Genomic DNA, 27914 nt, shown 5'->3' on the forward strand with positions numbered 1-27914 from the left:
TTGAGGATGATAAATTTAAACTAGATAAGATTAATGGAATGTGTTAACCACCACTTTCTCCCCTAATTCTCAAATTAGAGTTTCTTAGATGGCAGTACTATTTGACATAATTATTTGTTTTTTTTTTTTTTTTCCCCAGCGTTTTATTCAGTATTTGGCTTCAAGAAACACGTTGTTTAACTTAAGCAATTTTTTGGATAAAAGTGGATTGCAAGGTAAAAAACAACTTATTCATTATAGAAAATCAAGAGTGACCCCATTTGAGGATTACTGCAGAGTTGAACTCTTTACTTTAGAACATGTGCTATGGAGGAACCTCATGTTTTAGTGAGGGTTGTAGGGAAGGAAAAACTGTATTTTCATGTGAAGATAAAGATGGACTTCACTACTTGACACCCAGAGCTTTTTGAAAAGTAGCATAAGGTAGCAGTTTGAGAGCTTGGGTTCTGGAACTGGACGGACTGCATTCAAATCCCATCTGTAACACTTACCAACTGCATAAACTTGAGCAAGTTACTTCACCTCTCTGCATCTGTAAAATCAGGAATAATGATAGCACCCACCCTGTAGGATTATCATGAGGCTTAACCTAGTTATACATGTAAAGTGCCTAGAATGATGCCTGGCAAATAGGAAACACTATGTAAGTATCTGCTTTCATTGTTGTTCTTATTATTTTATGCTTTATTCCAAGAAATGTAGTTGGGAATATCATACATTTTAGTAGCAAAGGTAAGCATTATGTGTTATTCAGATGAATTGTTCATTGATACTTACCTGTTACTTATTTTACTTTTAATTCAGTAAGTGGAAATTGCTGTAATCTGGTATTCTCACCCTCCATGTACATTCTGTCTTAATGGGATCTGTTATACTTAGTTCCAGAACTAGGCTGTTAGCATTATAGAATGTTAACTCTAGGAAGAGCCTCACAAAGGACATACTAAGACCATACTAAGACATACTAAAGGAATACTCAGCAATAAGGTTCAACTGGGAAGTATCTTTAGAGATCTGTGAGATGTGTGCTGCGCTTTGAAAGATGGATGAGAACATAAGTTGGCTTAAGCAAAGGTACACAGATGGATGTGGATGTGAAAGAGAAAGGGTGTTTAAGATTTATAGAGCAAATGAATGTGAATAGAATGTAGGTTGAGGTATTAGAGAACATGTAGTGACAGATAGCCCTCAAGAAGCTGTTTGGGGCCAAAATCATGCACAAAAGATTTTGATATAGTTGGGATTTTGTAATGCAGTGAGAAACCATCAAACTTTTTTGAGTTGAGGGAGGAGGACAGAGGGAGTGTGTGTTATAAAGAAAGCACCATAGCACAGTGCAGGTTGGATTCGAGTGAATAAAGTCTAAAGTCTTAAAGACCTTGAGACTGCTCTGGTCATTATTTTGGTCATCTGGTAGAGAGTTAATGAGGGCCTGAATCGTGGCTTTTGCGGCAATAAAAATCAATGGAATTTAGTGACTAACTGTGTTTGTGTTTAGGAACTGTCCAGTTCAATACTTATTTACTTTTGGCAGATGGAAGTATTAATTAGAATGAATTGAATACCCAGTCTTCCAGAGATTCTGGAAGGTCAGTAATCTATACATAGGACCAAGTGTTACAAGATTGATTTTACTTTAATGAGAGATATAATGCCTTAAATAGTTAAGGGGGAAAAAAATGAAGCAGTGGAATCCCTTTCTCAAATAAAATCTTAAATAGAAGCTAGATACATATAACAGATGAAACTGGAGCTGCTATGTTTTCCGGAACATGGAGAAAACTCTGCCTGCTCATCTTTTTATTTCTGGTTTCCCCCTCATTCAGTTCATTTGAACTGTAAGAGTCTGTGGAAAGCAATATACAGACCACTACTCCAGAGCAGAAAATATGCATATGTCCAAGTGGGTTTTTTGTGTCTTATTAGCTACTGATTTTCTACTTTCTTAAGATGGAAATTAAGCACTTCTAGTGATAAGATTTTAAGGCTTTCATTCCTTTTATGTAGAGAACAGTTTTTAGGCCTTTTATTTAAAGCTCATATTCTAAAGAGATTATGAAGGTAAGACTGAAATGGTAATTAAAGTATATAATTCAGTGGTGTTTTTGTAGTTTTGATTGCTGATGTATTTTGTTGGGTGGAGTCTGGTATATTTTCTTAAATATATACTGGGTGTATATAATATAAACTTCCAGTCTGGTGAGTGAGATAGACACTGTGTACATCTAATAGCTTTGAGCTGTACTTGGAGTAAGAATAATATGGGAGCACAAAGAGCTCAGGGAAAGTTTCAGAGATTGAGCCTTGAAGGATAAAAGAGATTTCTCCCATTATCGAGGATGGAGTAGAGTGGATTAGAGGGGACAATATTAACCAAAGAGCTGAAGAATGTGAGTATGTAACATCTTATAAAATGCACTAGTAGCTACGAGAATATCTGAGGGCAGTGATTTTTTTTTTCTATTTACTGATTTTTCTCCAGTGGCAAATTAGTAGGCACTCAAGAAATATTTGCTGAATAAATGAATTGGTGATTATGTTAAATCCAGTCACTTTACTTTTCTTTCTTTCTTTCTTTCTTTCTTTTTTTTTTTTTTTTTTGGCTTGTTTTGGTATTATCTTTTTAAAGTAGCAGAGACCATCAACAACTAAAGTTGAATGTGTTAGATGAAGGTGACCTAAATAGAATGATAGAATGGCCCTGCTTTTACAATGAGAAGCAAAAATTTGTAGACCTCACTGAGCCAGGCAATAGCTAAAACACAAGTTGTTTTTTTTTTTTTAATAATATTGATTAGATTTTATGGTGCTGAAGTTTTCAAATCTCATGATTGTGATGAAACAAAATCTTAGAATGATTTAGGTATTCATTTTGGAAGTTTAGTTGAAAACATTCACATAATTGTTTTTTGTTAGGCCTTAAACTTTCGTATTGCCATTTCTTTCATTGTACTATGCAGTAATTTTCTCTACTACTTATAAGGTTGGCACACATAAGTTATAGTTGTTCTAAGTCATATGCAGCTAAAGATTGGTAAGTATGAAAATAATTAAATTGATTAATGATTTAAGGAGTGGGGTTGTGGTTCCATAGGATGTTAAATTTGAGTTATGAGGTTATCAGGTAGTATAAGAAAACAGGCTTTTCAATTTCTGATAAATAAAAGATAGGAATATTGGTCAGAAGTAAAACAGAATTGTTATTTTATTAAAATTCTAAGGGGGAAAATTTTTCTAAGCCACGTATGACATAACTGACTTTAAAAATGTTAAGTACTAGATTTTAATGTCACTTAATTTACATCACTAAATTGAAGGTGGGATAACAAGACAATATGGCCATTGGATGAAATGAGTTGGTTTTCTAAGCTAATTGGAATTTTAATAATTTATGAAACCCTTTTCTGTTTCTTTTCTTACAGGGTATGATATGTCTACCTTTATTAGGCGGTATAGTAGATATCTAAATGAAAAAGCAGTTTCATACAGACAAGTTGCATTTGATTTCACAAAAGTGAAAAGAGGGTGAGTTAAGCTTGCTTTCTTTTTGATATCTGATGTATTTTAATATTTTAAATATAAATCGTAGGCATTATTGATTATGAGTTATGGAATTTCAGGCCAGTTTTAAAAGGTGAACTTCATTTTTCTCTGAAGAAGTATATCAGATACTTTTTGCACTAGGATTTTCAAAGTTCTTTTGAATTTTATAACAGCTTTATTGAGACAATTCACACAACATAAAATTCACCCTTTTGAAGTGTACAATTAAGTGGTTTTTCGTATATTTACAAAGTTGTGCAGCATCACTGCTATCTAATCCCAAAACATTTCATTGCTTCCCATTTTCCTCTTCCTCTAGACCCTGGCAACGACAAATCTACTTTATATCTCTATGGATTTGTCTGTTCTGAACATTTTGTATAAGTGGAATCGTACAATATGTGGCCTTTTGTGTCTGACTTCTTTCATTCAGCATAATGTATTCAAGTTACAGCATCTTTGTTGTGGCATGCATCAGTACTTCATTCCTTTTTATGCCCAAGTAATATTCTATCATGTAGAGACACCATATGTATATACATGCCACATCTGTTTTTTTTTTTTTTTTTCTTTTGAGGTATGCAGGCCTCTCACTGCTGCGGCCTGTCCCGCTGTGGAGCACAGGCTCCGGACGCGCAGGCCCGGCGGCCATGGCCCACGGGCCCAGCCGCTCCGCGGCATGTGGGATCCTCCCGGACCGGGGCACAAACCCGCGTCCCCTGCACCAGCAGGCGGACCCCCAGCCACTGTGCCACCAGGGAAGCGCCATACCACATCTTTATACATTCATCTGTCCTTGATGGACACTTAGGTTGCTTCCATGTCTTTTAGCTATTGTACATAGTGCTGCTGTGAACATTGGGGTTCATGTATCTTTTTGAATTAGAGTTTTGTCTGAATATATGCCCAGGATAGGATTGCTGGATCATATAGTAACTCTATTTTTCATTTTTTAAGGAACCTCCATACTGTTCTCCATAGTGGCTGCTTCAGTTTACATTCCCACCAGCAGTGTAGGAGGGTTCCTTTTTCTCCACACCCTCTCCAGCATTTATTGTTTGTAGACTTTAATGATGGGCATTTTGACTGGTGTGAGGTGATACCTCATTGTAGTTTTGGTTTGCATTTTTCTAATAATTAGTGATATTGAGCATCTTTTCATGTGCCTGTTGGCCATCTGTATGTCTTCTTTGGAGAAATGTCGATTTAGGCCTTTTGCCCTTTTTTAAAAAAATTATTTTTTTATTCTGCCCATTTTTGGATTTTATTTTTTAAATTTAATTAATTTACTTTTGGCTGCATTGGGTCTTTGTTGCTACACAAGGGTTTTCTCTAGTTGTGGCAAGTGTGGGCTACTCTTCGTTGTGGTGCGTGGGCTTCTCATTGAGGTGGCTTCTCTTGTTGTGGAGCATGGGCTCTAGGCACACAGGCTTCAATAGTTGCAGCACGCAGGCCCTCAAGCATGCAGGCTTCTGTAGTTGCTATGTGTGGGCTCAGTAGTTGTGGTGTGCGGGCTCTAGGGCGTGCAGGCTCAGTAGTTGTGGTGCATGGGCTTAGTTGCTCCATCCATGTGGGATCTTCCCAGGACCGGGGGACAAAGCCGTGTCCCCTGCATTGGCAGGCAGCTTTTAACCACTGAGCCACCAGGGAAGTCCCAATTGAGTTTTCTTTTTTTGATGTTAAGCTATATGAACTGTTTGTGTACTTTGGAAATTAATCCATTGTTGGTAGCATTGTTTGCAAATAATTTCTTCCAGTCCATAGGTTGTATTTTTTTTTTGTTTATGGTTTCCTTTTCTGTGCAAAAGCTTTTAAATTTAATTAGGTCCATTTGTTTATTTTTGTTCTTATCTCCATTACTGTAGGCGATGGATCCAAAAAAATATTGCTACAATTTATGTCAAAGAGTGTTCTGCCTGAGTTTTCTTCTAGGGGTTTTTATAGTATCTGGTCTTACATTTAGGTGCTTAATCCATTTTGAGCTTATTTTTGTATATGGTGTTAGAGAATGTTCTAATTTCTTTCTTTCCATGTAGCTGTCCAGTTTGCCCAGCATCACTTACTGAAGAGATTGTCTTTTCTCCATTGTATCTTCTTGCATCCTTTGTCATAGATTAATTGACCATAAGTGCATGGGTTTATTTCTGGGCTTTCTATCCTGTTCTGTTGATCTATATGTGTCTTTTTGTGCTGGTACCATACTGTTTTGATTACTGTATCTTTGTTTTATAGTCTGAAGTCAGGGAGCATGATTCCTCCAGCTCCATTCTTCTTTCTCAAAATTGTTTTGGCTATTTGGGATCTTTTGTGTTGCCATGCAAATTAAAAAATTTTTTGTTCTAATTCTGTGAAAAATGCCATTGGTAATTTGATAGGAATTGCACTGAATCCACAGATTGCTTTGGTTAGTAAGGTCATTTTAAGAATATTGATTCTTCCAATCCAAGAACACAGTAAATCTTTACATCTGTTTGCATCATCTTCAGTTTCTTTCATCAGTGTCTTATAGTTTTTGGAGTACAGGTCTTTGCCTCCAAACTTTTTCAAAGTAGTTGAACCATTTTACATTCCCACCAGCAATGTATACAGGTTCCAATTTCTCCACATTCTTGTCAATGCTTGTTATTTTCTGTCTTTGATTATAACCGTCCTAGTGGGTGTGGAGTGATGTATCGTGTTTTGGTTTGCATTTTCCTGATGGCTAATGATGTTGAGTGTCTTTTTATGTGCTTATTGGCCATTTGTATATCTTCTTTGGAAAAATGTCTGTTCAAGTCCTTGTTTTTTAATTGGGTTGTCCTTTTACTGTTGAATTGTAAGCGTTTTTAAATATATTCTGGACGTCAGTACCTTATCATATATATAATTTGCTCATATTTTCTCACCTGCCATGGCTTGTCTTCACTTTCTTAATGGTATCCTTTGAAAAACGTAAGTTTTTAATTTTGATGGATTCCTATTTATTTATTTTTCTTTGGTTGTGTATACTTTTGGCATCATGTCTAAGAAAAAATTGCTTAATCCAAGATCACAAAGATATACTCCTACCTTTTTTCTGTTTTGTAGTTTTAGCTCTTACGTTTAGGTTTTGATCCACTTTGAATTAATTTTTGTATGTGGTATGAGGTATGGGTGTAAATTCATTCTTTTGTATGTGGATATTCTGTTATCCCAGCACCATTTGTTGAAGTCTTTTCTTTTCCCATTGAATGGTCTTGATGAAAATGGATTGATCATAAATGTAAAGGCTTATTTCCGGGCTCTCAATTCTATTCTGTAATCTATGTCTGTCCTCATGCCAGTACCACACTTGTTTTGAAGAATGTTGCTTGGTAGTAAGTTTTGAAATTGAGAAGTGTGAGTTCTCTGGCTCTCTTCTTAATTTTCAAGATTGTTTTGGCTATTCTGTATCTCTTGCATTTTCGTATGAATTTTAGGATTAGCTTATCAATTTCTGCAGAAATGGTAGCTGGATTTTGATAAAGATTGCATTTAATCTGTAGATCAACTTGGGAAGTGTTAAGTGTCTTAACACATTGTTTCTAATCCATAAATACAGGATATCTTTCTGTTTATCTTGTGTAATTTCTTTCATTGCTGTTTTGCATTTAAGGTTCTTTTTAATCTTGGACGCAGAGGTTGAATTTATTTCTTGCTGTGCCCTAAATCACAGTCTTCTTGTCACAAGAACTAATCTCATGAATGATAGAATCAGTGTTTCTATACCTGATAAAAAGTCCGGTGTACAGGCCTTTTTTAGGATATATGATGAGTCCTCAGGAAAGAAGACATTCTTAAGGGGCATCGATGACCCTTGTAACTATGGAGGCCTGCCCTGAGGGGAATCTGGCTTCTGCGGAAATACTCTGAGTTTCTGAATTTCCCTGCTCTTTAAAGATCCCAAAGATCTATGCGATTAATATGTTCCTTTAAATTGTTCTCTTGACATGTTAAATTACTAGACTGAAATGGAAATTTTAATACAAATGTAAAGTAACCTCTCAGTTATTCAAGAAGTTTTAAAGCTGAATTTAAATGTTTCTGTGTCACTGTTTCAAATTAATTGGGAGGTGATGAGTTTGGAACCTACCAAAACTGAATTCCACAGATTTTTGTTTCATATATTTAGGTACTTTGTAGGTGATTATGATAGAGGAGATCATATTAGAGGTCTGATTCTTAACCCTCAGTATTCTGTCCAGTAAACCACTTTCCAGCTGGGTTTATATTAATACTTCCCTGTAAAGCATGTTCAGTTAAAACTGATCAAGATATTTGTAGATTTCACATATATATATATATATATATATACACACACACACACACACACACATATGTATATATTAAAATATTTATTTGGTTGTGCTGTATCTTAGTTGCTGTTCACGGGTTCCTTAGTTGCGGCTCACTGGCTCCTTAGTTGTGGCACACAGTCTCCTTTGTTGTGGCATGTGAACTGTTAGTTGCGACATGCATGTGGGATCTAGTTCCCTGACCAGGCATCAAACCTGGGCCCCTGGCTTTGGGAGTGTGGAGTCTTAACCACTGGGCCACCAGGGAAGTCCCAGATTAATATATTTTAAAAATTGTAACTTCTTTTCTAATCTGAAGGGTCAGTTTCTCAATTGAGAAGGGTTGCTGCATTTTTATATTTAATAGAGCAAACTTTTATTACTTGGATGAAAACAGTCCTTGATTATGCACAATGTAATTAGTACTGATTTAAAGGAAATTACTCTTATTTAATGCTAAGGAAAAGGAAAGTGAATCAAAGAGGACCTATGATTGAATGGAATCAAGAATAGCACAACATGTGTATGTATCTGGGTGTATAAAATACCCAGATACCTACACATACACATATATATCAGTATAAATAAGAAAGAAAAATATAGAACATAAGAGTATAAGATGAAAGTGTGAAATTTATTATATGATGGCAAAAACCTGAGTAGACTGTTTCAGTTTTGGAGAGGGTTTGTGTAGTAAATAGTAAAGTTTTATTTACTAGGGTAACGAATTTTTATGTTTACAAAAGTAATAAACTATTACAAAAATTCAGGCAACATAGTATTCTGACTTAAAGAAACAATATTTTGGTGTATCTAATCAGTTTTCTGTGTGTAAATACGTGTATGAAGGGACACAGAAAATTACATAATCACATTATTTGAAGACTGCTTCCCTCCCCTAATATATATTTTAGGTATCTTCAATGTCTGTACACATAGATCCATCTCATTCTTTTTTTTTTTTTAATTTTTTTTTTATTTTGGCTGCGTTGGGTCTTCATTGCTGCACACGGGCTTTCTCTAGTTGTGGCAGGCAGGGGCTATCTTCGTTGCGGTGCGGGGCTTCTCACTGCAGTGGCTTCTCTTGTTGAGGAGCACGAGCTCTAGGCCTCATGGGCTTCAGTAGTTGTGGCTTGCGGGCTCTAGAGCACAGGCTCAGTAGTGGTGGTGTACAGGCTTAGTTGCTGTGTGGCATGTGGGATTTTTCCGAACCGGGGCTCAAGACCGTGTCCCCTGCATTGGCAGGTGGATTCTTAACTACTGTGCCACTAGGGAAATCCCCATCTCATTCTTTTGAATGGCTTTAGAATTATGTTCTAGATGTACATTTGATTTATTCCCTTTTTTTAAAATTTCATTTATTTATTTATTTTTGGCTGTGTTGGGTCTTCGTTTCTGTGCAGGGGCTTTCTCCAGGTGTGGCGAGCGGGGACCACTCTTCATCACGGTGCACGGGCCTCTCACTGTTGCGGCCTCTCCCATTGTGGAGCACAGGCTCCAGACGCGCAGGCTCAGTAGTTGTGGCTCACGTGCTTAGTTGCTCCATGGCATGTGGGATCTTCCCAGCACAGGGGTCGAACCCACGTCCCCTGCATTGGCAGGCAGATTCCCAACCACTGCGCCACCAGGGAAGCCCTATTCCCATTTTTTTTTATCTTACAAAAGTAACACATTGACCATTCTTTTACATATGGTTGCAGTTTTTTAAATGTAAGTAACATAATTATATGTTAGATGTATATACAAGTATTATTGTTTTAGAGAATAAGGGGGAATAACAAACTAGATTTGGGCTTACTCCCTAGGAATGGACATGCGGAATAAGGAACCTTTACACAGCATCAAAATGTATGGCAGGGCTTTCAACAAGAAAACTGTGGGCAGAAGGATTAATCAGCATAGTAGTTGTATGATTTACCAAAGGCCCACTCCTCATCTTGACACCTTGTATGTGGATGCTACTGTGGCCCTCATAGGGAGCCATTAGCTTTGTGCTTTGTTATAAATCAGCTTCCAGGGATCTGATCAGAGATCCCTGGAGAATATCCACTCTTCTGCCTAAAGAGGGCCAAACCATATGACTGGGCAGTTTTTTTTGGTTTGTTTTTGTTTTTAATTGGAATATAGTCGTTTTACAAGGTTGTCTTAGTTTCTACTCTACAGTGAAGTGGAGTTCCCTGTGCTATACAGCAGGTTCTTATTAGTTATCAATTTTATACATATTAGTGTATATATGTCAATCCCAATCCCCCAGTTCATCCCACCCTCCCTCACCCCCAGCTGCTTTCCTCCCTTGGTGTTCATACGTTTGTTCTCTACTTCTGTGTCTCTATTTCTGCCTTGCAAACTGGTTCATCTGTACAATTTTTCTAGATTCCACATACCTGCATTAACATATGATAGTTCTTTTTCTCTTTCTGACTTCACTGTGTATGACAGTCTCTAGGTCCATCCACGTCTCTACAAATGATCCAATTTTGTTCCTTTTTATGGCCAAGTAATATTCCATTGTATATATGTACTACATCTTCTTTATCCATTCGTCTGTTGATGGACATTTAGGTTGCTTCCATGACCTGGCTATTGTAAATAGTGCTACAATGAACACTGGGGTGCATGTGTCTTATTTTTTTTTTTTTTGCGGTATGTGGGCCTCTCACTGTTGTGGCTTCTCCCGTTGCAGAGCACAGGCTCCGGACGCGCAGGCTCAGTAGCCATGGCTCACGGGCCTAGCTGCTCCGCGGCATGTGGGATCCTCCCTGATCAGGGCACGAACCCGTGTCCCCTGCATCGGCAGGCAGACCCTCAACCACTGCACCACCAGAGAAGCCCCATGTGTCTTTTTGAATTACGGTTTTCTCGGTATATGCTCAGTAGTGGGATTGCTGGGTCGTATGGTAGTTCTCTTTATTTGTTTTTTAAGGAACCTCCATACTGTTCTCCATAGTGGCTGTATCAATTTACATTCCCACCAACAGGCAGGAGGGTTCCTTTTTCTCCACACCCTCTCTAGCATTTGTATGTAGATTTTCTGATGATGCCCATTCTAACCAGTGTGAGGTGATGCTTCATAGTTTTGATTTGCATTTCTCTAATAGTGATGTTGAGCAGCTTTTCATGTGCCTCTTCGCCATCTGTATGTCTTCTTTGGAGAAATGTCTGGTTTGATCTCCTGTGCATTTTTCGATTGGGTTGTTTGTTTTTCTGACATAGAGCTGCATGAGCTGTTTGTATATTTTGGAGATTAATCCCTTGTTGGTTGCTTCATTTGCAAACATTTTTATCCGATTCTGTTGGTTGTCCTTCTGTTTTGTTTATGGTTTTCTTTGTTGTGAAAAAGCTTTTAATATGTCGATTTTCGTTGTTATTTCTGTTACTCAACGAGGTGGATTAAAAATATTGCTGCAATTAATGTCAGAGAGTGTTCCGCATATGTTTTACTCTAAGAGTTTTACAGCATCCAAATCCTTGCATCCTTGGGATAAATCCCACTTAATCATGGTTTATGATCCTTTTAATGTATTGTTGGATTCTGTTTGCTAGTATTTTGCTGAGGGTTTTTGCATCTATATTCATCAGTGATATTGGTCTGTAATTTTCTTTTTTTGTAGTATCTTTCCCTGGTTTTGCTATCAGGGTGATGATGGCCTCATAGAAGGAGTTTGGGAGTGTTCCTTCCTCTGTAGTTTTTTGGAAGAGTTTGACAAGGATGGGTGTTAGTTCTTCTCTAAATGTTTGAACGAATTCACCTGTGAAGCCATCTGGTCGTGGACTTTTGTTTGTTGGAAGATTTTTAATCACAGTTTCAATTTCTTTACTTGTGATTGGTCTGTTCATATTTTCTATTTCTTCCTGGTTCAGTCTTAGAAGGTTATACCTTTCTAAGAATTTGTCCATTTCTTCCAGGTTGTCCATTTTATTGGCATGGAGTTGCTTGTAGTAGTCTCTTAGGATGCTTTGTATTTCTGCGGTGTCTGTGGTAACTTCTCCTTTTTCATTTCCAATTTTATTGATTTGAGTCCTCTCCCTCTTTTTCTTGATGGGTCTGGCTAAAGGTTTATCAATTTTGTTTATCTTCTCGAAGAACCAGCTTTTAGTTTTATTGATCTTTGCTATTGTTTTCTTTGTTTCTATTTCATTTATTTCTGCTCTGATCTTTATGATTTCTTTCCTTCTACTAACTTTGGGTTTTGTTTGTTCTTTCTCTCGTTCCTTTAGGTGTAAGTTTACATTGTTTATTTGATAGTTCTCTTGTTTCTTGAGGTAGGATTGTATTGCTATAAACTTCCCTCTTATAACTGCTTTTGCTGCATCCCATAGGTTTTGGATTGTCGTGTTTTCATTGTCATTTGTCTCTAGGTATTTTTTGATTTCTTCAGTGATCTCTTGGTTATTTAGTAATGTATTGTTTAGCCTCCATGTGTTTGTGTTTTTTACGTTTTTTTTCCTGTAATTTATTTCTGATCTCATAGCATTGTGGTCGGAAAAGATGCTCGATACGATTTCAGTTTTCTTAAATTTACTGAGGCTTGATTTGTGACCCAAGATGTGATCTGTCCTGGAGAATGTTCTGTGTGCCCTTGAGAAGAAAGTGTAATCTGCTGTTTTTAGATGGACTGTCCTATAAATAACAATCAATTCTGTCTGGTCTGTTGTGTCATTGAAAGCTTGTGTTTTCTTATTAATTTTCTGCCTGGATGATCTGTCTATTGGTGTAAGTGAGGTGTTAAAATTCCCTGCTATTGTGTTACTGTCAATTTCCTCTTTTAGAGCTGTTAGCAGTTGCCTTATGTAGTGAGGTGCTTCTTTGTTGGGTGCATATATATTTTTACTTGTTATATCTTATTGGATTGATCCCTTGATCATTATATAGTGTCCTTCCTTGTCTCTTGTAACATTCTTTATTTTAAAGTCTATTTTATCTGATATGAGTATTGCTACTGCAGCTTTCTTTTGATTTCCATTTGCATGGAATATCTTTTTCCATTCCCTCAGTTTCGGTGTGTATGTGTCCCTAGGTCTGAAGTGGGTCTCTTGTAGACAGCGTATATATGGGTCTTGTTTTTGTATCCATTCAGCCAGTCTGTGTCTTTTGGTTGGAGCATTTAATCCATTCACATTTAAGGTAATTATCGATATATATGTCCCTGTTACCATTTTCTTGTTTTGGGTTTGTTTTTGTAGGTCGTTTTCTTCTCCTGTGTTTCCCACTTAGAGAAGTTCCTTTAGCATTTGTTGTAGAGCTGGTTTGGTGGTGCTGAATTCTCTTAGCTTTTGCTTGTTTGTAAAGTTTTTGATTTCTCCGTTGAATCTGAATGAGATCATTGCTGGGTAGAGTATTCTTGGTTGTAGGTTCTTCCCTTCCATCACTTTAAATATGTCGTGCCACTCCCTTCTGGCTTGCAGAGTTTCTGCTGAGAAATCAGCTGTTAATCTTATGGGAGTTCCCTTGTATGTTGTCATTTTTCCCTTGTTGCTTTTAATAATTTTTCTTTGTCTTTAATTTTGTCAGTTTGATTATTATATATCTCGGCATGTTTCTGCTTGGGTTTATCCTGCCTGGAACTCTCTGTGCTTCCTGGACTTGGGTGCCTATTTCCCATGTTAAGGACGTTTTTGTCTATAATCTCTTCAAATGTTTTCTCAGGTCCTTTCTCTCTCTCTCCTTCTGGGACTCCTATAATGTGAATATTGGTGTGTTTAATGTTGTCCCAGCAGTCTCTTAGGCTGTCTTCATTTCTTTTCATTCCTTTTTCTTTATTCTGTTCTGTAGCAGTGATTTCCACCATTCTGTCTTCCAGGTCACTTATCCTTTCTTCTGCCTCAGTTATTCTACTGTTGATTCCTTCTAGTGTGTTTTTCATTTCAGTTATTTTATTGTTCATCTCTGTTCGTTTGCTCTTTAATTCTTCTAGGTCTTTGTTAAACATTTCTTGCATTTTCTCGATCTTTGCCTTCATTCTTTTTCTGAGGTCCTGGATCATCTTCACTATCATTATTCTGAATTCTTTTTCTGGAACGTTGCCTATCTCCACTTCATTTAGTTGTTTTTCTGGGGTTTTATCTTGTTCCTTCATGTTTGACATAGTGTTCTGCCTTTTCATTTTGTCTGTCTTTCTGTGATTGTGGTTTTCATTCTGCAGGCTGCAGGATTGTAATTCTTCTGTCTTTCCTCTCTGGTTGCATTAAGTGAAGTTTCCTGTAGAATAAATTCTTAGAATTGACAAGTCAAACGTTATAGACATTTACCATTTATTAGAAAATATTAAGTTGCCCTGGATAAAAGTGGTACCAGATTACTGAGTTAATTACAGTTATAAATACCTCTTCCTCTGTTTTCTTCCCTTATCATGAAAATGTATCTCATTAGGTGTTCATTTTATGTTGGTTGATCAACTAATTTTTAAATGGTGTTATTGAGCCTCTTTCTCTCTTTTTAAAAATGCCATTCATGCTTTGTTAATTGCTTTTCAGTGTCCTTTGCCCACTTCTCTGTTGGGCTTTTACAATTCTTTTCTGTTGTCTTAAGACTAACTGGCTGTTTTGTCAGATAAATTTAGGTTTTATTTCTAGCTTCACTCCAGTTATATGAAAGATTTTAGTAGGATACTTCAGCCAGCTTAAGTTTTTTTTTTTGCAGTGCGCGGGCCTCTCACTGTTGTGGCCTCTCCCGTTGCGGAGCACACGCTCCGGACGCGCAGGCTCAGCGGCCGTGGCTCACGGGCCCAGCCGCTCCGCGGCATGTGGGATCTTCCCAGACCGGGGCACGAACCTGTGTCCCCTGCATCGGCAGGCGGACTCAACCACTGCACCACCAGGGAAGCCCCCAGCTTAAGTTTTAAAAAATAATTTTATTTTGAAATAATTTTACTTCCTGAAATGCTGCAAGGATAATACAGATAACTCCTATACACTTTAGTCAGATTTACCAGGCTTTAACATTTTGTCACATTTGTTTAATCATTCTTTGTGTATGTATGTTTGTATACTTCTCTTTTTGATCCATTTGAAAGTGGATTACGTACCTCATGGCTTTTTACATTGTATAGCTCTTAATACTTCAATGTCTATTTCCTAAGAACAAATATCTTTTTTTTACATATCCATCAGTTTGCTAACTATTTCGGCATCATGCTACACAAACTTATGTTATTTGTACAGGACAGTGGGTTAGTTACATGGAGAAGACTGTTTGAGGCTGAAGGGTTAGGCATTAATGTGTTGGCATACATATAATCCAGTTGTACCACAGTACTCTGCTGTGGCATAACTGGGAAGCCTTGACTTATGCTCCAGGTTATTTCATCTGTAAATATATTTTCATCTGTAGAATGGTGATGTTAATAGCACTTATCTATTAGGATTGTTATGAGAATTAAATGATATATTTTATGTAATGCTTATAGGACATGGCAAAGTAACAAATAAGCTTTTGGTTTTATTGGGAAAATAAACTGTCACAGGTTACAAATATTGCTCCTGGTTTTATTTTAGCAGTATTGAAACTTAAAAAAAAACTTATGTGTTAAAAATAGTTATCTTTATTTTATTTATTTATTTATTTTTGTGGTACGCGGGCCTCTCACTGTTGTGGCCTCTCCCGTTGTGGAGCACAGGCTCCGGACGTGCAGGCTCAGCGGCCATGGCTTATGGGCCCAGCCGCTCCGCGGCATGTGGGATCTTCCCGGACCAGGGCACGAGCCCGTGTCCCCTGCATCGGCAGGCGGACTCTCAACCACTGCGCCACCAGGGAAGCCCATTATCTTTATTTTTATGGCTGTTGTTTTTTAAGCAAACTTGGAGCGGGGTTTTCTACCCCAAAGTGATCAACTAGCTATTTATGTTTTCATTGGATATTTTTATGGATCCAGTATTTTATATTTAAATCTTTAATTCATTTAGAATATATCTTGGTATTTAGAAATTGAGGTGGAGATAACTGTAATTTTTAATAGAAATATAGGATATTCAAAATCAAAATGAATTATTACCCTTGTACGGTTAAATGACTTTTCACTTAAATATACTTCCTTTATCTAGCCCCTTATTCGTTATTCTGGCAAATTCTTAGTCATTCTTCAAGAATTCACTCAAACATCATTTTTTTGAGGAATCCTTATTTCTGTTAGATTTTATATGAGATTGTCCGTCCATGAAGACAATATAGTCTTACTCAGATTCATATCTTCAGGACTTTCCACAGTATCTAAACATAGTAAATATGTAATAGTTTTTGAAAAGATGACTAGGTGTTTCTAAATAGTACATTAAACGGTTCTGTGAAAAATGAATCCAGTAAATTGCCTGTAGATTTATCTTTTTAGTTAGTTGTGTTAAAGATTGGTCCCTTCATTTTCTGTTTAACATTCCATTTTTTGATAATGTTAACTTACCATGTTTAATTATCTTGAATTCTAAATTAGTACGGTTCAAAGTAACAAGACATTGTTACATAACAAGCAAAAGAAAGAATAATAGAGGTATTGTCTGTGAATAAGGATATGGATGATCATCCTTTAATTCATTGCTCTTATATTTGGGAAGCAAGTATCTGAATTTAAGAAGTAATAAAAGCTTGTTTTCTACATAGAGTATGAATTATCATACATTTGCTCTGAATCATATTTAAGCATTTGGGTTTGTGAGTTGAGTTTTTTGAAGTCTGATGTAAGCATGTGATAACTTAGGATTTTTCTTAATGGAAAAATTTAAAGTTCTCTGGGATGAAATGATGTTGCTAGTGAGAGAGGGAAGAATAAAAAAACATCCCCATAGTTTCTGGCCTAAGTCACTGGGGAGATGTTACCTTTTACTGGGAAGGTTTTTGGGAATGGTAAGGTAGGGTATAGTGATTAAAAATTAAGGATTTCGTTTTTGAAATATTAGTTTTTAGATGCCTATAATTTTTATAAGTTAAAGTATCAGTTAGGCAATTCAACAGTACTAACTAGGAACTTTGAGATTTCTAGTCTGGGAATATAAATATATCAGTGGCAGTTTGGTAATTTCTGCCTTGGGAATGACAGTATCCTAGGGAATAAATACAGAATGAGAGGAGAGGGCCTAGAAACATCTTGAGATACACAGCATTTATTTTAGAGAATGAGTAGAGGATGAGGAGTCAATGAAAGAGACTAAAAAAGTGATAGTGAAGTAGGAAGAAAACAAGGAGTGGGGGATATAGGGGATGCTAAGACAGAGTATTACAAGAATGAGGGAAACTTTTGAATGATGCTGAGAAGTCTAGTCAGGTAATGTTAGACAAGTACCCATTGGAGAGGCAACATGGAGAGGCAGGAGTGGATCTTTACTGGAGTGAATTGAATAATGAATGAAAAGGAAGTGGCAATTCTTTTAAGAAGTGTGCTTGACTATGCAACAGAAGTGGTAGCTGAATGGGAATGTGGGGTTAGTGCGAGTGTGTGTGTGTTTGTGTTTAAAGCGTGGTAATCTTTAAAGTGTGGTAGACTTCGCTTGCATGTTCATGGGAATGATATAGTCTAAAAGAGATTAATGATCTGCACTGTCCAATATGGTAGCTGTTTGCCACGTGTGGCTGTTTAAATTCACCTGAAATAAAATTAAAAATTCATTTCCTCAGTTCCATCAACCACATTTCAGGTGCTCAGTAGCCTCGTGTGGCTAGTGGCTACCATACTGAACGGTGTAGGTGTAGAACATTTCTACCATTGCAGATAGTTCTATTGGACACTGCTGTGTTAAAGAGAAAGAGGATAACCAAAGATTGTGACAGAGTGGGATCCAAAGGACCTGTGTGATTGATATTTACATTTGATAGAAAGAAATAGACTTCCTCCATTGTAATATGAGCAGATCAGATAAATATAGTTTTGGTGGCAAGATAATCAGACAATCTCTTTTTGTCATTTTCTATTTCTGAATGAAATATTTTGAGAGTTATGAGCTGAGAGTTTGTGTGTTGGATGTGGGGGAGGGGTGGAGAAGGACAGGTGGGAGAAGGTGGTTTGAAAGTACTCAGGGGAGGGATTCACTAGAGAGGCTAAGAGGACTGCTGGCAATGCTGAGTCCCCATTTGAGGCTGATGATCAAGAATTTGTAGTTTAACCAGTTTACCCAGTTTTCTTTACTAGCACTCAGCTGCATGTGTACAGGCATGGAGAAGATAAATGTGTGTTCACCCAGGATTGTGAATTTGCCAGGTGACCGCAAGGGAATGAGAGGTGTAAGAGAGTTAGGGTATTAGCAAGGGAGTGATTATAATGATAATCTGTGGAATTATAAGCTAGATTAAAGAAGGAAAAATGAAAAGGGATCCATGTGGGTAGTGGTGGGGTTGATGCATTGAAGTTTATGATAAAGTCAAATAGTTTTTGCCATGGGACACTTGACCAAGGCAGCTGGAAAGTTAAAAGGTTATTGTCAGGATAAGGTGTCTGAATTTTGCCTTTTTCTTAAGTTGGGGGTAAGGGAGTAGGAGTGGGAGTAGGGATAATGTTGTTTCTTGGGGGATGGGCAGTTAAGGTTAGGATCTGACTATGGGAATAGGGGTTGTGGTTAAGGGATTTTGCGATCAAGATGTTGGATTGGTTGTGCATGTTAAGATGTTGGAGTTAACTGAGAAAAACTGAGCCAGTATTCAAGTCTTCTGTGATGGAGGGGAAGTGACCAGGAGATCAAAAATTACTTCAGCAAGGAGAGGGAGGAAGAACTAAAAGGGGACTAACAGTGACTGATAAAATGAGAGTGTGATGTGTATGAGAATAAAGAAAGGGTTACAAAGAGGGAGTGGCGTCCTTATCCCAAACTCCAGTCAATGTAGTTTAATACCTGAGAGGATATAGGTGTTGGTGGGTTAACACATCTTATGTGGGAGAGTTGTTGGACTAAAGCTGGTCAATAGCTGCCTGTGTAAGGCAGTCCAGTGTTTTTTCTTTAAACTCTTGTTTTGTCCTGCAAAGCACTGTTTTTGCTTTTCATAGCTTAATTGTTTTTCTGGTATCTGGAGTTGTGGTTGAAGGGGTAGCTTAGGGTAGAACAGCTGTTTATAAGTATGGATCATTTGTAAATTAGGGAAAGCCTGTATATTTTTTGAAAGGGTCTTGTTCCTCTGCCAAGAGGTTATGAAAAGCACTGTTTTGGAGTCTCATACACCTGGGTTTACATACTGACCCTAAAATGAATTTGTTTTCTGAACTTAGATAGTCATAACCTCCCTGAACCTAAAATTTAATGTCTATAAAATGGGACAAGACTGTCCAGAGGATTTTTGTGAGGATTTGAAAAACATACATCAGGCCCTTAATATGGTGCCTGATATATGATAAACACTTAGTGTTAGTTCTGCACCTTAACCCCAGTACCTCTTATATAGTGTTTTTGTTGTCAGTTTTGTAAAATTCTAGTTTATTTGGTACTGCTGATATTTCTCTATTTTTAGAAATATCTAAAGAAATATTTAAAGAAATCTTTTTGGAAATATTTAACAGAACATTTTATTAAAAACCATTCCTCTTAATTATCACTTATTTTAATGGCCAGATTAGAATGACTTGGTAAAATTGTCCTTTATTTTATAATAAAATAATTTTATTTTGATTTGAGTCACAAATAAAGTACCTTAAGTAAAGTGGTGCTCAGCAAGACTTGTGTTCAACTGCAGACTCCATTGTGTCCTATTGAGTGATTTGAGGGAAATGATTTTTTTAAATTTATAATTTCAAAAAAAAATCTGTAAAACTGCCCTTTACACACATATGAGTGGTGTGAGGATCAGGCTATTTTCTCATGTAAAAAGTATAGTATAAACTTGGCTATATAATGCAAGCTTTTATTTTTATGTCTCATACTTTACATCTTCTTTTTAGTTATAAACGAGCACCTTGATATTGGACATAACGGTGTTTCCTGTTTTTGTTTTTTCTATATGATTTCTATTGATACTTGAGGTTTCAGGTTCATTAATGACTTAAAAACATGCAATGGAGCTTACCTGGTGGCGCAGTGGTTGAGAGTCCGCCTGCCGATGCAGGGGACACGGGTTCGTGTCCCGGTCCAGGAAGATCCCACATGCCGCGGAGTGGCTGGGCCTGTGAGCCATGGCCTCTGAGCCTGTGCGTCCGGAGCCTGTGCTCCGCAACGGGAGAGGCCACAGCAGTGAGAGGCCCGCGTACTGCAAAAAAAAAAAAAAAGTGATAAAAACATGCGATGTTTTGTAGCACCTTGTTCTCTGTTTAAATAGAGAACCAGATGGGAGTTCAAAATGTAGATTTAATAACAAACTCAATTTTTTTTTTTTAAACAGGGCTGATGGAGTTATGAGAACAATGAACACAGAAAAACTCCTAAAAACTGTACCAATTATTCAAAATCAAATGGATGCCCTTCTTGATTTTAATGTAAGTTGATTGCATAAATGCTTTTATAATTTGAGATTTAAAAAATTATATCATTTTAATTGGTCAGAGTTTTTATTCTCAAGTTATCATAGACTAATTTTTTCACACTAATATCCTATGTGCCTAAGGATTTTCTATAAATGTGGTCCCAAACCAGATTACTTTCCGTTTTTATAATTGTTTTAGATTTACTCTGATTTCTTTGGTGGTGCTTCTCTAACCCCCAAATTATAGGGTATACAAGCTAAAGAAAGTGATGGAGAGATGAAGAGATTGATGTAAAAATCTACTTTCTTTTGATAATGGTTTTTAGATATTAAAAATGTATAAAGATTTTCTTTATGATGAGCTAACTTAATATTTCACTTTTTGTCTGCATTGTAGAACTCAAAGCATGACAGTTATTGAGAAATAAAGGGAAGTTCAAATATACTTGTAACAACATGTTATACAGCTATTGCCCAAGGATGTTGTGTTCCCTGGGATTTTTGTTTTAATGACTGTTACTTGAACCAAATTGCCAGCTTTGTCATTTGTTTGTAATATGTTAGGTGTTAGCATTTACAAGTCTTTTCTTTTTTGGTTCATCTAGCTTAAAGACATTGTATTTTAGAGCTTGTAAGTGCAAGTTAGTGATTGGAAATTGATTTTCCTTTAATGGTATGCTATTAATTGGTAGTCTTAAGCTTCTGGAGGGCAGGGACCAGGTCTTCTTTTTCCCTGCTGTGTCCCCATTGTCAGTAGTGTGTGGCACATAGATAGTGTTCAGTAAACATTCAATAAATGAATCCTGAAGGTGCTTTATAGACTAGAACAGGTTCTCAAACTAGTATTTTTTTATAGGCTTGTGAACTGAGAACATTTTTAAATGGTTGCAAATAATAAAAAGAATATTTTTATATTTTTAAATAGTTGCAAATAATAAAAAAAGAATATTTTTAACAGGTGAAAAGTATATGAAGTTTATTTTTCAGTGTCCACAACTGTGTTTTTAGAACAGGCTCATTGGTTACATGTTGTCTGTGGCTGCTTTTTTTGATGTAATAACGGGATTGAGTAGTTGTAACAGAGACCATATGGCCTGCAAGTCTAAAATACTCACGATCAGGACCTTTACAAAAAAGTTTGCTGGCCCCTAGTCTACATGACAGGGGATTAATGTAACTACTGAGCTTTATTTTGGTTTTTATAGAGAAAGGGTCCAACCATGAATTTTTTTTTTCACTTAATTTATTGTGGGTACCTTTATAAAATTGCATATTCTTTTCAGTGTCTATTATACTGCATTGTGTGTAACAACTTATATGATCCTCCTGTTGATAAATAGGGTATTTTGGTTTTTTAATTCAGAAAATAAATGGAGGAAAAAAACAAGTGGGAGGGACACTACGTACTCTGTGTGTGTTAGATAATAGTGTATCTACACATTTATAAACCTATTTCTATAGGGTTAATGCCTAGGAAAAGAATTTGGTGGTTCAAGGCCATAAACATTTAAATTTTTTTTTTTAAGAAATACTAACTTTATTTATTTTGGCTGCATTGGGTCTTTATTGCTGCGCAGGGGCTTTCTGTAGTTGGGGCGAGCCGGGGCTACTCTTCGTCGTGGTGCACGGGCTTCTCTTGTTGCGGAGCACTGTCTCTAGGTGTGTGTGCTTCAGTAGTTGCCAAGTGTGTCCTCAGTAGTTGCAGCTCACAGGTTCAGTAGTTGTGGTGCCCGGGCTCAGTAGTTGTGGCTCGTGGGCTGTAGAACGCAGGCTCAGTAGTTGTGGCACATGGGCTTAGTTGCTCTGTGGCATGTGGGATCTTCCTGGACCAGGGATCAAACCCATGGCAGGTAGATTCTTAACCACTGCGCCACCAGGGAAGTCCCAGCATTTAAATTTTTAAGAAATTTAAATTTTAAATATTGCCAACTTAACACTGCAAAAGGGTTGAGCTAGTCACTTGTCAAAAGGTGCCTGTTTTTCTTCATCCTTACCTGTATAGAATAATACCTTGGTTTTGATTATCTTGATACCTGCTAGTCTGGTGCTCTCAAGAAAGGATAGTTCAGTAATTTAATTTGATTATTTTAATTTACTTGATCAGTGAAGTTGAACTTCTTTTCACATGTTATTAGCTGTATGTATTTTTTATTTTGTGAATTGTCTTATAGAATTCTCTCTATGATGGAAGTCAACCTTGTCAGATATTCTGCAAATATTTACCAGTTGGTTGCTTACCATTCAGTTTTGTGCTTATATTTTTCTATACCTAACAAGGTAACTATCATGTACTTAGATATCTAAAAAGGAATTTAAGATAAATTTGGTTTATCCTTTTGATTCTTTCTTTAAGATAAAACTAAAGGTGTTTCTTGTATTTCTTGGTAAACAAATAAGTGCTTTTTTTGTTAAAGCATAATTCCCTAATAATAATAAATATTGATCATTTATTTGTAAAGTACTGCATCAGGCTGTTTACACTCAGTATATCATTTAATTCTCCCAGTAACTGTGTGAGGTAGAAATATTATTATAACCATTTTGAAGGTGAGCTTGTTTGTAATATTGGGAAAAGTTATATTTTTAAAAAATATATATTCTGCCTAGCTTAACTCAGTGCCTTGGTGATTGTAGTAGCCATTTAATAAATATTTTTTGATTTATAAATATTCAGTAAATTCTTCATGACTCAGAGTGAACTTCTACCTAGAAATGGGCTTTATTTTGCAGTTAGAAGTATTTAATGTTGAATTGAACTTAAAAGACTTGAGATGTAGCCTAAGAATTTCAAGAGTTAAAGGGTACTTTTGTTCTCAATGACTTATTTCTGAACTAAATTGAATGTTGTAGGATTTGTGTTTGTAGCTTTTAAATAAATCTGAACTCTTTGATCAAGATTTTTGCACTATATGGCTATAACTGATTGCTAGAGATAAATGTCTTCCTCTCATACACCTAAATGTTTGAATTCATTGTATTTTAATTTGAAGGAAGTAATTGTCATTTTAAAACAAAACATTAGCTAATCTTTCTTTTTGTTTTTCCAGGTTAATAGCAATGAACTTACAAATGGGGTAATAAATGCTGCCTTCATGCTCCTGTTCAAAGATGCCATTAGACTGTTTGCAGCGTACAATGAAGGAATTATTAACCTGCTGGGTAAGTATTTCTATAGTTTAATAACATTTTATTTCTTATCTTGTGTCATATAGTAAATAATATTGTCTAAGTTGTTACTTAAAGCTGCCTAAAAATCCACTGAGATATAGTCATTCGTTGTAACAATTCGGAGAAAAGAATTTTATATCTGACTACATATGCTAAGTGATTAAATACTTATACAACTAGAATGTTCAGCTAGATGAATTTTGTATTTTTTAGGTATATCTTTTTTTCTATCAGTTTTATTATTTTTAGAAATACAAAAATTTCATAAAAATTAAGTTGGAATTTTCTGTCTCAGGAAAATCATTTCCTCACAATTTACTCCAAAATGAACTTTAACTGTAAAATTGGTATTTTTTTCTAAACTTAATTTTCAGATTGCTAATTATTTTAAAATAATTAAACACGCATTTTTAAGGATGCTTTTTACTTTTGAGGCATTTCAGGAATGTGGTGCTTTACTGTGTATTCAGTATATATGGAATGCAGTTAATTTCGCCTAGAGATGCTAGTTTTTTGAATGGGATTTGGTTGGAGTAGACAATTAACAGTCTGCCAAGTGTGCCAAAGTATCAAGTGTCAGATGTCAAATATTCCAATGTAATTGTTCTCCCTTTTCAGTACTTTTTTTTTTTTTAGAATTTATTTAAATTTGTTTTTCATAGGCTGGCTTAACACAGCCTCATTCAGGGATGCTTTAATCTATGGAGATAGGGAAATAAGGTGGTTGTTTTTTTTAACAAGTGAAAAATGGAAAGTTTTCTTTTCTACAAAGTTTTGGAAGGCATAGTCTCCCACCCTGTGATTGATATAAATTAAGCTCTTTACTGCTGTTTATATATTAAGTTAAATTAGCTTTCCAAGTGACATTTGGACGTGGAAAAGTTGCCATCTTTCTTTCTTTCTTTTTTTTTTTAATTAATTAATTTATTTTTGGCTGTGTTGGGTGTTTGTTGCTGCGTGCAGACTTTCTCTAGTTGCAGTGAGCAGGGGCTACTCTTCGTTGTGGTGCGCAGGCTTCTTGTTGCAGTGGCTTCTCTTGTTGAGGAGCATGGACTCTAGGAGCGCGGGTTTCAGTAGTTGTGGCTCGTGGGCCCTAGAGCGCGGGCTTCAGTACTTGTGGCTCACGGGCTTAGTTGCTCCGTGGCATGTGGAATTTACCTGGACCAGGGATCGAACCCATGTCTCCTGCATTGGCAGGCGGATTCTTAACCACTGCGCCACCAGGGAAGCCCCCATCTTTCTTTATCATTAGTAAGAATATTTGGAAATAGATGTTAGCACTGTTTTAAAGGGAGTCAAATGTGATCTGTATTAACATGCAAGTATATATTTAGGGAATTGTGAGGGAAGAAATATTGTAGAACATACTAGTAATATGAGTAAAGTCATAATTTCTTAATTTTTAATATAAATTTCTTAATTTTTAATATAACAGCATCTCTATTTTAATTTGCTTTAAATATCTAAGCTTATTTAACACTATTTTTTCTGTAGGGTGAATGTGTTCTCTGAGACATCAATATAATCTCTTTAGAGCTGTTTTAAATCTTTTTCCTTTTTGATTGTTACATTTTGAAGTGAATAAAAGTATATTTACATCTACTTTTTGCAGAAAAATATTTCGATATGAAAAAGAACCAGTGCAAAGAAGGTCTTGACATCTATAAGAAGTTCCTGACTAGGATGACAAGAATCTCAGAGTTTCTCAAAGTTGCAGAGGTAAACTGTCTTTAAGTGACTGTATCTCTTAAGTTGCTTTTTTTGTCTTTAAGTGTGCATTTCAAAGAAATCAGTCTATATCCAAGTGAAAGAAGTGTCAAGTATAGTAAGGTATATATTCAATTATATCACTATGCAATATTGAATTCTGTGCTATGGTATGAATATGATATAATATTGAATAAAAAATTTCCTGTATATTTAATTCAGTATTGAATACTGAAAGGTAATCTATTTTTAAATTGTTTATTTCTCTATAAAATCAAGTAGGTGGCAGTGACTTTTATGTTTGGAATTGGCCATGTATTGTAGAAGATTTATTCTATTCAATATGGTAGAGAATATTCTATGTTAGTGCAAGTCTCTTTTCTCCAGCGAGAGTTGCAGCTGGAGCCACATTGTTCAAAATGTTTTGTTCCCTTCAGAAGTGAATATAGTGCATTTATTGTTTGTCATTGATTATGAAAACCATGAACGTAGGTTATAGGATAATCTAATTTTACAAATCGGTTTAAAAAATAATTTTCTGAGACTGTCACAGAAGGTAGTTGTGGTAATGCTTGTGGGCATTATCTTGCTGGCACAGAGGCGGCACTTGAAGTGTTTTTGTTTGTTTTCCCTTTCTCTGCCCTCTATGCATTACCACCAGAGGTGTCTTGCTAGGATAATTCTAGAAGATGAATAGACTATATAACTGATTAATAATATCAGAGTAGTTAATCTGAAACTAGCAAGTTGGTGATTCTAGCTCTATTACCATAGTGATGTTTTATTCTGTAGCAGATGGAATAGGATAGAAAAGGATGACGAGACCTTTGAAGAAAATAGCTTTGTGGTGTTAATCAGGTATTTTATGAAGTGTACTGAAATTTATTTTGGATTTAAAGTATCTTTCAAGGAGAAATCAGTGTTTTTTTCCCCCCATTTCTTTAGGGTCAGTCACATACTAAAACCAGAAAAAGGTAGTGTTTATGCTATGATTCTAGCAAATTCCTTAAATAAAGTTTTAGTTTGTTGGCTTTTCCCTTTGGCTTCTTTTCTTTCATGAGGCGGTCTTTGGGCTAGCAATTTCATTATGAGACCTTAGTTCTTGGAGTAAAGACACAAATAACTGGGACTTCCCTGGTGACGCAGTGGTTAAGAGTATGCCTGCCAATGCAGGGGACATGGGTTTGATCCCTGGTCCAGGAAGATCCCACATGCTGTGGAGCAACTAAGCCCGTGCGCCACAACTACTGAGCCTGTGCTCTAGAGCCCGTGAGCCACAACTACTGAGCCTGCGTGCCTAGAGCCCATGCTCTGCAACAAGAGAAGCCACTGCAATGAGAAGCCCGCACACTGCAACGAAGGGTAGCCCTCGCTGCCCGCAATTAAAGAAAGCCCACGCGCAGCAACGAAGACACAGCGCAACCAAAATAAATAAAAATAAATAAAGTCAAAATGATACTTAAAAATGAAAAAAGACGCAAGTAACCTTTTCAAATGTGTTTGAAGAGGACAAATGTATCAATTAGTGATGAGCTCTTAAGATCTTAGTATGAATTATTTTATCAAATTTTCTACTGCTATCATTCTGGGACTGGCCCTTGAGAGGTTGAGAAAAGGAAGAGAGAATGATTAGAAAATGAAATATAGTCATATAGTCATGGGAGGGAAAAGAATTTTTAAATTTGGGTGTTGTAATAAATAGAAATGGTTCTTATCTTTTTTGCTAGAAATTACCTAGTACCTGAACATCATGAAAGTGTATGGAGATTGCTTTGTGGTGACAGTTATATCCTGGTTAAATATCACTTGGTATTTGTATAAAACCTGACCTGCTTGAGTGAACATAGGTTTTAAAAATTGTTATCTGTGGTGATTGCCAGGGAAAGCATACTATATGGAGAGAGAGTCATTGTCATTAGGTTTGTTCCTTAACTTCTTCTTATGCTCCAGGGGACTTGTTCATGGTCAGCCTTTCTCATTCTTGGTGTAATGTTTTTGTCATAGAAGTGATGGATTTTTCAGATTGTGACAAGGTGGTTTATATAGGTGTTTAGAAGATGTGGAGATGGTAACTTAATAGCCTTGTTGAATTTCCAACTCTTGTTCCCCTCCTGTTAGAACTTTTAGAGCCATCAGACAATATCTGAGTCCTTGGAAGTACTGAATGATATCTGTGGGGATTAAATATTCTTCTGATTTTAAAGAATTCTTTCTAAAATATTGCTCATAGTACTAGTCATAAATGTCATTTTCTAAATTTTACTTATAAAACACCCTATTGTAATTTTATCTGTTAAATACAATGCTTCTTCTTCTTACAGCAAGTTGGAATTGACAGAGGTGATATACCAGACCTTTCACAGGTAAGTATTGTTATAATACTAATCACTGCCTGCTATATTCTGCTAGGTATGAAGGGTACAAAGATGAATAATATGCAGCCCCTGCTGTCAAGGAGATCAGTGTAATTTTTCTTGACAGATTTTAACATTTTGATATATTGCTGACAATTGTTCTAACATTATTACCGTATAAAATTATCTTATACAGGATTTATTTTTCCTGTTTTAAACCTTCCACTTTGGCTCTTTGGCTCAGGTAAATATATTAAATGGGATAAACCTCAGAACATGATGTTGGGTTAAGAGAGCAGGCTTTGTCTAAGTTTGAGTCCTGGCTGTTCCACTAGCTGGCCCTGTGATTGTAGTTCTCTCTATGCTTCAGTTTCATCTCTAAAATGCAGATATTACAATACCCATTTCATTAGGTAGTTTGGAGGATTAAATGAGTTAATACCTAAAAAAAAAAAACATTTAGAGCATTAAGTACTCAATGTTAGC

At 36.2% G+C, this 27914-nt stretch overlaps 1 protein-coding gene across 17 annotated transcripts in view; it reads left to right on the plus strand.

Moving 5' to 3' along the window:
• The window catches only part of PICALM (phosphatidylinositol binding clathrin assembly protein), a 107253-nt gene that overhangs the window by 35003 nt on the left and 44336 nt on the right, over window positions 1-27914 (plus strand). For all 17 annotated transcript variants that reach the window (XM_032641681.1, XM_032641689.1, XM_032641677.1 and 14 more), the window contains exons 3-8: window positions 140-215; window positions 3423-3525; window positions 20119-20212; window positions 23247-23358; window positions 24980-25086; window positions 27396-27437. In XM_032641681.1, coding sequence (XP_032497572.1) covers window positions 140-215; window positions 3423-3525; window positions 20119-20212; window positions 23247-23358; window positions 24980-25086; window positions 27396-27437 — 534 coding nt within the window. The remainder of the gene's footprint in view (window positions 1-139; window positions 216-3422; window positions 3526-20118; window positions 20213-23246; window positions 23359-24979; window positions 25087-27395; window positions 27438-27914) is intronic.

This window comes from Phocoena sinus, chromosome 8, assembly GCF_008692025.1.
Source record: "Phocoena sinus isolate mPhoSin1 chromosome 8, mPhoSin1.pri, whole genome shotgun sequence".
NCBI lineage: Eukaryota > Metazoa > Chordata > Mammalia > Artiodactyla > Phocoenidae > Phocoena > Phocoena sinus.